The sequence below is a fragment of the Physeter macrocephalus genome, chromosome 7, assembly GCF_002837175.3.
Source record: "Physeter macrocephalus isolate SW-GA chromosome 7, ASM283717v5, whole genome shotgun sequence".
NCBI classification, from domain to species: domain Eukaryota; kingdom Metazoa; phylum Chordata; class Mammalia; order Artiodactyla; family Physeteridae; genus Physeter; species Physeter macrocephalus.
Window position 1 is genome coordinate 153,776,606 of NC_041220.1, and position 11,638 is coordinate 153,788,243.

Below are 11,638 nucleotides of genomic sequence, written 5' to 3' on the forward strand. Positions count from 1 at the left end.
GAGAAGCTTGACGGAAAAGAGGAGACGAGAGAGAGGGCAGAAGCTGAAGGGAGAATAGACTGGGGGAGGGGTGAGATAAGCTTTATTACCTGAAATATTTTACTAAACAACTTTTAATGACCATCATCAAAAATTGAGCTTTGAGGATAAATAGACCATGCTAAAGAACCAATGTTCGTGAAATCATTTTTCTATGTCTCCTTAATTGGTAATTGCTTTTTGGCCATGACAGATTTGCTTGTTAATTGCCATACTTCCTATTTAATCATGCTTTTATAATTCTCGTAGAGAACACGGCTGAAAAAGATTCCTGTCCATAAATCACCCATATTAAGACAGGACAACTACAAGAGAGGTTTTTCCATAAGCCCTTGACCCCATTTTTATTTTACATTCTTGAAAGTACATCCCACAGCGAGAATGGTACTCCAGGGAAAGGGATCTTGCAAGTTCCACATGTCTCTTTTTATGCTCCTATTATAATCACAAGCAGCTCTCTTCTTCAACCTATTTTGCTTCTCCAATTTACAAAATAATTTGTCAAAGAGGGGAATGGGGGCTACTCCCTGCAGTGTGTGACATGCCCTTCAGGTTGACTTTGAAAGGTGATTAATTACAGCAGCGTCTGTTTCAAAAGTTCACATTAAATGTACCTCAAAACTCTTACAGAGGCCACAGCAGCGAGAGGCCCGCGTACCGCAAAAAAAAAAAAAAAAACACCCCAAAAAACCCCAAAAAACAAAAAGAACAAACTCTTACTAAAGGGAATATATTTTACACCTGTCACTTGTGAAAAGGGCCGATTTAAGTCAAAATTATGAAGGAGGTAAAGCTGATCATTAGAACGGGCACACCCTACTCTGTTGAACGAAAGAATCTTTTAATAGCCCTAGAGTGGCCCTGTCTTAAGCAGTCGGTAACAAATTCTCCATGAGTTTTGTGATTGCAGAATTGATGTAATTCAGTGTTGGAAAGGACTTGTGAGCTCCGAGGCCCAGAGCCATGAGGGGACATGGCTGAGTCCCCAGCGAGTGAGGGATAGTTAGACAATGCACTGGAGGTTTCAGGCCGCTGGTCCAGTACTGTATCTGCTGTGGCCAATCACAGCGTGGGACAAATGTGGCCCGTGCTTGTTTTTGTAAATAAAGTTTTATTGGAACAGAGCCACACCCACTCGTTTACACATCCTCTCTGGCTGCTTTCACTCTCCAGCTGCAGAGCTGAGTAGCTGTCAGACAGTATGGCCTGCAAACCCTAGAAGAGTCCCTCTCTGACCCTGACAGAAAAGGGGCTGAGACCTGTGCTGCTAGGTAGCATTGGCTGCCAATCCTGGCTGCACTTGAGAATCACTTCAGAGAAAAGCATAGGGTGCTGGGCCACACTCGGGACCTTCTCATCCCATCTTTCAGGATGGGATCCAGAAATTGGCATTCGTTTAAAAAAAGATTTTCATGCCCAGCCAGGTTAAGAGTCACTGCATTACATCATGCTGCCTCTAAAGCACATGACCTTGAAAAGACACTTCAGGCTATAAGTGCGTGTTTATATGGGATATGAGCCTGGAGAACGCCCTCTAGAGCGGCACTTCACACACGTCCGCTAGTATCAGAATCCCCCGGAGGGCTGGTTGGAACGCTGATCGCTGGGTCCCAGCCCCGCAGACTCTGACCAGTAGGTCTGGGGTTACGCGTGCCAGAGGGCTGGCACGTGTAACAAGCGTGCAGGTGCCACTAATGCCGCAGACCCACGACCACAGTCTGCAGAGCGCCGACTTAGGTCAAAATGGCTTGCATCTCTAATGAAAGTCAAGTCCTATTAGCCAGGGGAGGGGGCTGGCGATAGATTTATGGGCCAGCTGCTGGGATGGTTCCAGACCATGCTGTAAAGACCACCACCCATCTGGCTCCATTCCTCCTTGTCCTCCTCTCCTCCACCCCATCCGGAAGCCTGGAAACCAAGCCATTCTTCTTCCAATCTCCGCTCCTGTATAGGTTTGCTCTTACTGCGTCTTTACATTCTCTGGGGACTATCTTGTGTCTTGTAAAGTAACTGTATTTTGATTAGAGAGAGGCCGGATGGTGGAGGCAGGAAAGTTTCAAGCATAAAAGAAAATGGATATGTTGCGAAGTAGTATGAAAATTAGCAGAAGTTGAATCAGTATTTGTGGAAATCGTGAATGTGAACACACACACTGGCAAAAAAGGCAACAGAGACGGGCAGAGACAGAGGGCGTGGGAACCACAAAAGTGATTTTATTTTCAACCAGAAAGCAACAGCAATGGAGAGTCTGGGCTGAGGACCTGGCAGCGTGACTGAAGTACCAGGGACTGAATTTGTTCGGGTGCAAGGAGCAGCATACAGAGATCTTTCATTTCCGAACTAAGCAAATCGCATCCAAATCTTTGTGACACTTATCACTGGAATTTCTATCTACACAGGCTTGGGATTGCTTTTCAGATTTTTCAAGCAATTTTGTAAATATTTTTTTTTAAGGGAAGGAGCCACTGCAGTGAAGGTTTTGGTGCCCCCTTTCTTTTCTTTCTGATATACCAGGCATTGAATCAATTACAGGAAGAGTAAAAAAAAAAAAAAAAAAAAAAATGTGAGGGTTCTGATTTAAAAAACCAAACCAAACCAAACCAAAATAAGAGTTTCTCATCTGCGGCACGATTGGTATTTTGGGCCGGATAATTCTTTGTCGTAGCATCCTACACAGCGTAGCACAGCCTCTGAGCAGCAGCCCTGGTCTCTACCCACTAGATGCCAGTAGCACTTCCCCCAAGTTGGGCCAACCAAAGATGACTCCAGACATTACCATATCGCCCCTTGGTTCAGAAGCGCTATTTTAGAAACATTCTCCCGCCCCCATTACCGTCTCTGTATCCTTTTTAAACCAGATCTTCAGGTTCCCAACACCGAAAGCACATGTATGCTCCCAGACATGTGGGTCTCTCTGCAGGCACTGCGTGTGTGCCTGGAGCCAAAATGGAAGGCCGCGTCCACTGGGGGGCGCTGGTTCGGTTCCTCAGGAAGTCTCTAGATCTCAGTACCATGATAAAATGCCTCTTTGTCCTCAGGCCTTTTCCTTTTCTCCAGCAGAAACTCTCATCAATATGTGCAGTCAGTTTTCGAAGTCATTGGAAAGAAAATCTTCACCCAAGCCCACTCTCATCTTAATCCATCTAGATTCCTACTTGAATTATATGGCCAGCCACTTGTGACATGGGCTCCAGGGTTCTTCATTTGTATCCACCAGAAAGAGAGAGGTACCATGTTTCTGAGTTCTGTTATGAGGACTGGCTACATAATTTGCAAGGGCCAGAGCAAAATGAAAATGCAGGCCCCCTTGTCCAAACGTTATTAAGCATTTCAAGATGGTTCTAGCACTGAGCACACACCCGTGACGTCGGACCTGGTAGGTAGCCTTGGTTGCTGCTGCATCGCTTTTGTGTATTAATGTAATTGGCATTGCCAGCTCTTTGTCCCCTATACTGCGGTGCCTCCTGTGAAGTAAGAACCTCGAAAACAAAATGCCGTGCCCCCAATCCGTTTAAAGAATTGTACTGCAGCGAATGTTTATAGCATATATTTTTCTGGCTTTCAAAGAAAATCCACATGGAAATCTTTCTACATCATTACAGTAATGAAAGTAAACACTGTGGCCTTTCATCATATACATATTTTCCTGTAAATATGACAACACGGAAATAGTAATTGCTATTATCCACAATGTTTTTAAGTTAGCAGAGAGTGAGACTTCCACAACAAAATGATACATAATCCCTCTTGTCCTTATAAAAATAGCCAAAACATAACCTAAATGGCTTTCAGTGAAAGTTGGAGTAGTAACTTCTTTATACTGAAAAGCATTATAATTCATGGAAATATTGTCCTTGTAAATGCTTTAGATTAACATCATAAGGCAAACTGGAGCATTTATTGTACCTGGAGACCATGATTTTAAGAACCTCAGAAGCTGAGTTTTAGACCCTTTTATTTGAAACCTGTTTGTTAGTGTACAAAGTGCATGAAAATATCCATTATTCAGCTACCAAAAAAGTATGTAAAAATTACTAAGCCAACCCTTTTGGTTTATTCAGGGAAGGCCAATGCACATTGCTTTTATATTGTAAGAAGAAAAAAATCGCATTAAGTTTCCAGAGAATGATGGTTTTTTTTCCATTGAGGCGTCCATCTTTTAGATGTGAAACTGTCCTAAGTCACTATCAAAATATTCATCTGGGTATAAATAATATAGTAAATATATAGAATCTATCTGTTAAGAAAAAGGAGCGCATCTGCCAATGAAGAGGCAGGAGCACCGGGGAAGCCACCCATGAAGTCCAGACTCGTCATCACGTAACAGTGGGTCTGTGGACGAATTTCAAAGAAACAGTTGGTTGATTTGCTCAAAAACAAAATCAGTAAAAACAATGTCTAAATCCCCCAGTCTGTTCAGTCAAAACGGCCAACCCCGTAGCCCAGATAAATATTTTAGCAAATGAAATGGTTGATAGATGTCACGCCCTTCGTCAAGGTAGAACCAATGGCAGATTCCTGGCCCAAGTCCAAGGACGGCTTAAAAAAGTCTTAATTCACGGACCGCTCCAACGTGTCAGGTCAGCATGTCAGGCATCCCATCTGACATGGCGTTAGCAGGTTCTACTAGCAGGTTCCGGAGTGGGAATAGTGAGTTTGATGTTTTTTTTGCTTTTTCTTACAACTCTATGGTAAACTACACTAGAATATAGAGGGACTTCTACATCTTTCAAGATGTGTTTAGTAAAAGTCTGTTTATAATAACTTTTGAGGCACGTATACTGGAGAACAGTACTTTATGCAATGTCCCTTGTCATTAGCAACTAACATATATTAAGTGTTTTTCGGGTGACTTACAGTTGGATGTGGTAGTGGCGGTTGGGACCACGTGTCGATGTCCTGGAGAGCAAAATCGATCCAAAGTGGTGTTGCCATTTGTGACAGAAAATGTTTATTTCCCCAGCCCCAGAGACAAAAATTATTTGGGGGAGGGGGGGACACAGGACAGCTATTAAACATAGTGAAGAAATTTCACAGGCCTAAAGAAACTATTAAAAGGAAATAGATTTCTATCATGTCACAGAATCCCGCTTGCGAGGAAACGCAAATCAGCCTGAATTTTTGAATAATCAGTAGGATTCCAGGCGACTTTTTTCAACTGCAATCTCATTCTTCATGTTCTCCCAGCATCCTTAATCCTGGGAAAAACAGGGCAATATGTGGCCAAAGGTTTCAGAACCTTTCTTTCCAGCATCAGCCTACCAGCCATCGCAGGGTAGTTACAGATTTCACTACGGCAGATACCAAGCTCCCGAGTCAAGTCTTTGCATGCTCTCTCTTGCTCTCTCCATCCTACTTGACCCAATACATTTTTCTGACATCACAGTTAGAACACTTCAAGATAAACCAGAGTAAGAAAGCCTGTTTACTTCCCTACTAGATTCAAAACTATTTTTTATTTTGAAAATAGTTGCATACTGTTATGCAGCGTTGGGGTGACAGGACCTCCCATGGGATCCGTAGGAAATAGGATGTGAGAAGGTAGAATAAGCACACAAAACGTTTTTCTCGAGCCCAGAGACTGTGCTGAAATAAAGGTGGTCGAGAGCTGGTAAACTTACGGGCCTCCTAATGTGCAAAACCAGAGAATTCCTAAGAGTTGTTAATCCTGGTTATGTTCCTTTTATAAATAATCTATAAATTTTCCTGTAAATATGAAAAAAAAAAAAAAAAAAAAAAGGTGAAGAAATTATTAAAGCCTGTACTTGATACCAAACACAGTGAAAGAGAGGAATCGCCCGTTTGGAGTCCTATCTTAGCTGATTTCCGGATACTTTTTGGTGAGATTCAATCACATTCTGGAAGCCTGTGTTTTCCGTGTCCCCGCAGTGGTGGCCACCACCCTTTTTATTCCCCGGAAAGCAGCTCCGCGCGACCACGTGCTCACGGCAGCTGCTCTGGACAGTCCAGATGGTCTGGGATGGGCAGGCCGGTTATGATGGTCAGACATTTGTTCCACACAGTGAAGGTGGGGCACACAGGCTGCGAGAATGCGATGTCGAAAGTGTAGAGGTGGATGGAGTTCAAGGCATCGTAGAAAGCGATGGAGCCGTTATCGTAGTCCAGCAGGATGCCGACGCGCCGGAGGTGGGGGGCTGGCTCGATGGGGATCTCCTTGCTGTTGTGTCTCACCACCCAGGTATTGTGGCAGCGGCACAGCGCCCACGAAGCAGAGTTCTTGCCAATCCACTCATGCTTCGGGGCTGATTTGTAAGCGAGGCCGATGGCATACCTGCAGACACAAGACAGCAACGACAAAAACCATGAGCCATGTTGCACACACGCGTGAAATCCTTTCTGTGGTCCTCAGGGGTCAGGAGAACGTGATCCTCTGTCGTCCCTGTTCATTCTGCAGTGAGAGCTGGCAAGAACCCTGGACCCACGTTCCTCATCTTTTCCCCTTCCGAACATAGAGTGCGCAGAAAGGGGCCACTGTATTGACCCGCATTCCCGTTTTCAGTTCAGACATTACAAGAGAATTGGAACTTTGTGTTCTGCTGTCTTTTTTTTTTTGTTTTTTGTTTGTTTGTTTGTTTTTTTAACGTTTACGAAGACCCAGGCGACGAATTCTCTAGACCAGTGCCGTCCCGTAGAACTTTCTGCAATGATGGGAATGTTCTGCTCTGTTCAGTATGGTAGCCACGAGCCGCATGCGGCTATTGGGCACTTGAACTGTGGCTGGTGTGAGTGAGGAACTGAATTGTAAATTTATTCAATGTTAATGAAATTAAACTATTTAAAGAGCTACCAGATTGGACAGCACGACTCTAGACTTCTCCTTTTGACCTTCTTTGAATTTTTCAACTGACAACTTGTCGGTCATTTTCCATGATTTCAAAAGGCAAGCATGGAGAATGGTTTTCATTTATGGGGATAAATTCTGTGTCATCTCCCAGCCTCCGCTTTCTCATCTGTAACGCAGGGGCAATGACTGTCATTTGTGTCTCACGGTTATTTTGAGGAGTTCAGGGAAGAATACGTGTACAACCCCAGGCACAAGGCCTGGCATGTAATATCCACCAATTGTTATTAGTTTTGTCCAGTGACACACCACTAATAGCTACCAGAATCAGAATTTGAATGTAGAATGATTCAAAAGGCCACAAACTTCAATAACACTCTCTAATGCCTTTCCTCACCAGAAGAGCCCCTTTGGTTTTATTCCCTACTGTATTTTTTAAAAATCTGACTGTCTCTGAGAAGATGGGTATCCTACTTAGTCTACATGTCCTCTCACTGCTCAAAAAAAAAAAAGTTAAGAATTCTTTCTACAGTGTTCTGAGCTGCTTAACCTGTTTTCACCCTGCTGAAGTTTGCCTCCATAATGTTTTCAGTGTTTCATAGTTATTGAGATAAGCAAACCCCATCATTCTTAATAAATAGCGAGTGATTCAGAGTTCCATTCTTGCAGTAGAAACTAGTCTAGCTGGATGTTGACATACGGTACCTTACCCACTGAAGAGAGAAAAACTTCACTGGTCTTTGATTAAAAAAAAGACATTCTTTCGAAAATCACGTGCTGGATTTAAAATACAAACAATCACTTAAAGAGTGGTGTGTTTAAAACAGAAAATAAGATAACACACCATGACTGAATTAAAAGAGGATGGACTCGGTCATCTGTTCAGCCCAGGGTACCAGCCTGTGTGCCGTCAAACCGGCCTCTTCTCTTCCCTCTCGTCAATCCTGCTGTGCATCTCAGGGACAATCCTGGGGCTGCATTTCCCAGAGTCCTCCTTCCAATAAGAGTCTGCGTCAGATTCAGCCACTGACACCCTTGCACAAGATCCAGAAGTTCTAACAGGAGGGGAAACACTGTTTTCCAGATAGTAGACAGCAGAGGTGAGGTCTGTGGAAGCTTCCAGGCAGACTCCTGGGTACAAGTTGCCTCTGGGCTGTGGGTAGCTTTCCAGCTTCGTGGACTGGAGCAGTGGGCTCCCTGACCTGCGCTCCCAGCCCTTCCAGGGCCCCTGGAAGCCTCTGGCTCTCCTCCTCCTTGGTGGACCTAGACTGACTTCTGTTTTTCTCAGAACCCTAACAGACACTTGGGAAAGGTTTTCGTTTTGCAATTTTAAGTATTCTCCCTCAAGATGTGCTCTCTGTCCTGGCAGATGCCATTTCCCTTTTTAGATAATTTGGAACTTGCCTTTGCATCACAAAATAGCTGCATGTCTGTACCGTTTCCTTCTTGTTGCTACACACTGTTTTCATTTTTTGTGAAAGAACTTTGACATTTCTTTTCCATCTGAACCTTAACTGAACCCCCTACGAAGCAGCTGTGGCAGGTATGACTGACTTCATGTAGCAAGGGGGGAAACCAAGACGTTAAAATGAGGAGCGAAGTCCAGAGTCGCTTAACTCGGGGCCCCGTAATCTTTGCGTGAACCCACGTTAACACCATTTCCTAAAACACCAAGAGCACATTAAGAGCCTTAGAGTAAGAAAAGAGCTCCGTGAAGAGTCCATTAAGCAAAGGGAAACACCATTATATTATCGTTAATCTGTAAAACTATGTACATCTTGCCACCGAGCTTGAAAGGTGCGGGCAGAAGGCAGTGTTCCATTAAGGTGTGCAGTGAGACTCGGAGGATTCAAAAAGAATAAAAATTCTGTTTCTCAGCAGTGTTAACATGCCCCAGGGCATGGTGATCCATGTAATATGTAATAACGTACATGTTAATTTCAACTCAGGACTGTATGTCACGAGAAGATATCTGTGTCATTAGCTGTTGCAAATCAAGGTATTACAGGCATTTGATTGTAAGCGTCACCCTTTCCTCCCGGGAAATGTTCAACTACTTTCTACCTGAGAATTTTCTGCAGTGGACACAAGTTTGTAAAGATCCGAAAGTGTGGCGATTAATTGGAGAACCTTTTTCCCTCCTCATGAGTTGGTTTTGACAATCTGGTGTTTTCAAGGAAGTGCTGATCTATGTTTGTATAACTGAAGTGGTCTGGTGGAACTGCCCACGCCATGCATCAATGGGAATGAGATCATAAGGATCAGGTATCATTTATCATAAGTAATTATTAATGGGATTGTAATTATTTAGCCACTGGATTCCATCCCAGATTAACAGAGCCCGTTAATTAACTAGAAATGTTTGCTCTTTTGCACCTGCAAAAATTCACCGTCTTTTCCTTTGGGCTTTTATGTTGCCCCAGTGCAGCTACAAACTATAGATGCCAGTCTGGCCCAGAGCGGGGAAGGATTTATCCTCCACCCTCCGGCGGGATGTTGGAACAGGAAGGCTCTGGGCAAAGAGAACCGTGCGGGTGGCAAGAGAAAAGAAAACTACTTGCTTGGCTAATATAGGGACCGTTGGTGGGAGAAAGAAGACACCCAAGTTTATGATTTGACTTCTTGGATTTTGCACGACTTGTACCAACACTGTAAGGGACTTAGACACACCGCATTGTCTGCACAGATTTGAATTGCAAGTTTGTTTTTTGCTTTTAATAAATAAGAAGTGTTTTAGCATCCTGATCTCAAAAGTAACACTGTTATAATACTCATCATCTTCAAGTTAGGCAGTTTTTTTTTTAAGGCACAGATTAAACTATCACTCATTAAGTACACCACAGTTAGCCCTAAAGCGTACTTTTTTTCATTTCCTTTACGGTTTATCACAGGATACATATTTTTAAAATTTTTCTTGGAGCACAGTTGATTTACAGTGTTGTGTTAGTTTCAGGTGTACAGCAAAGTGAATCAGTTATACATAAACATATATCCACTCTTTTTTAGATTCTTTTCCCATATAGGTCATTACAGAGTATTGAGTAGAGTTCCCTGTGCTATACAGCAGGTCCTTACTAGTTATCTGTTTTATATAGTAGTGTGTATCTGTCAATCCCAATCTTTTCCTCCCCCCACCCCGTAACCAGAAGTCTGTTTCCTACATCTGTGACTCTATTTCTGTTTTGTAAGTTCATTTGTATCATTTTTTATAGATTCCACATAGAAGTGATATCATATGGTATTTGTCTTTCTCTTTCTGACTTATTACTTCACTTAGTATGATCATCTCTAGGTCCATCCATGTTGCTGCAAATGGCATTATTTTGTTCTTTTTTAGGACTGAGTAATTATTACAGGAGACTGAATACAGTTCCCTGTGCTATATACAGTAGGACCTTGTTGTTTATCCATTCTGTATGTATTAGTTTGCATCTGCGAGTCCCAAACTCCCACTCCATCCCTACGCCGCCCCCGCCCTACTTGGCAACCACAAGTCTGTTCTCTACGTGAGTCTGTTTCTGCTTGTTAGAGAATTTCATTTGTGTCATATTTTAGATTCCACATATAAGTGGTATCATAGGGTATTGCTTTTTCTGACTTACTTCACTTAGTATGATCATCTCGAGGTCCAGCCATGTTGCTGCAAATGGCATTATTTCCTTCTTTTTTTTTCTAAGGCTGAGTAATATTCCATTGTATATATGTACCACATCTTCTTTATCCATTCCTCTGTCCATGTACATTTACGCTGCTTCCATGTCTTGGCTATTGTAAATAGTGCTGTTGTGAACACAGGGGTGCATGTATCTTTTCGAATTAGAGTTTTGTCTGGGTGTATGCCCAGGAGTGGGGTTGCAGGATCATATGGCAACTCTATTTTTAGTTTTTGGAGGAACCTCCGTACTGTTCTCCATAGTGGCTGCACCAGTTTACATTCCCACCGATGGTGTAGGAGGGTTGCCTTTTCTCCACACCCTCTCCAGGATTTGTTATTTGTAGACTTTTCTTTTTTTTTTTTAACGTCTTTATTGGAGTAAAATTGCTCCACAATGGTGTGTCAGTTTCCACTCTACAACAAAGTGAATCAGCCATACACGTACACATGCTCCCACATCTCCTACCTCCCGTGCCTCCCTCCCTCCCACCTTCCCCACCCACCCGTCTAGGTGGTCACAAAGCACCGAGCCTACCCCCCTGTGCCACGTGGCTGCCTCACACCAGCTATCTACTCCACACCTGGTAGTGTATACATGTCCATGCCACCCCCCCACCCCATCACAGCCCACCCTTCCGCCTCCCCACACCCTCAAGTCCATTCTCTAGTAGGTCTGTGTCTCCACTCCCGTCTTACCCCTAGGTTCTTCATGACCTTTATTTTTTTTCTTAGATTCCATACATATGTGTTAGCATACGGTATTTTTTTTTCTCTTTCTGATTTCTTCACTCTGTATGACAGACTCTAGGTCCATCCACCTCACTACAGATAACTCAATTGCGTTTCTTTTTATGCCTGAGTAATATTCCATTGTATATATGTGCCGCATCTTCTTTATCCATTCATCCGATGATGGACACTTAGGTTGCTTTCATCTCCTGGCTATTGTAAATAGAGCTGCAGTGAACATCTTGGTACATGACTCTTGTTGAATTATGGTTTTCTCAGGGTATATGCCCAGTACTGGGATGGCTGGGTCGTATGGTAGTTCTAGTTGTGGTTTTTTAAGGAACCTCCATACTGTTCTCCATAATGGCTGTATCAATTTACATTCCCACCAGCAGTGCCAGAGGGTTCCCTTT

The 11,638-nt window shown here is 43.3% G+C and overlaps 1 protein-coding gene across 7 annotated transcripts in view; it reads right to left on the bottom strand.

Moving 5' to 3' along the window:
• Positions 1-2,234: 2,234 nt before the first annotated feature.
• Positions 2,235-11,638, bottom strand: part of MID1 (midline 1) — a 670,305-nt gene continuing 660,901 nt past the window's right edge. For all 7 annotated transcript variants that reach the window (XM_055086315.1, XM_024115452.3, XM_055086313.1 and 4 more), the window contains one exon: positions 2,235-6,331. In XM_055086315.1, coding sequence (XP_054942290.1) covers positions 5,983-6,331 — 349 coding nt within the window. In that variant the 3' untranslated portion in view covers positions 2,235-5,982. The remainder of the gene's footprint in view (positions 6,332-11,638) is intronic.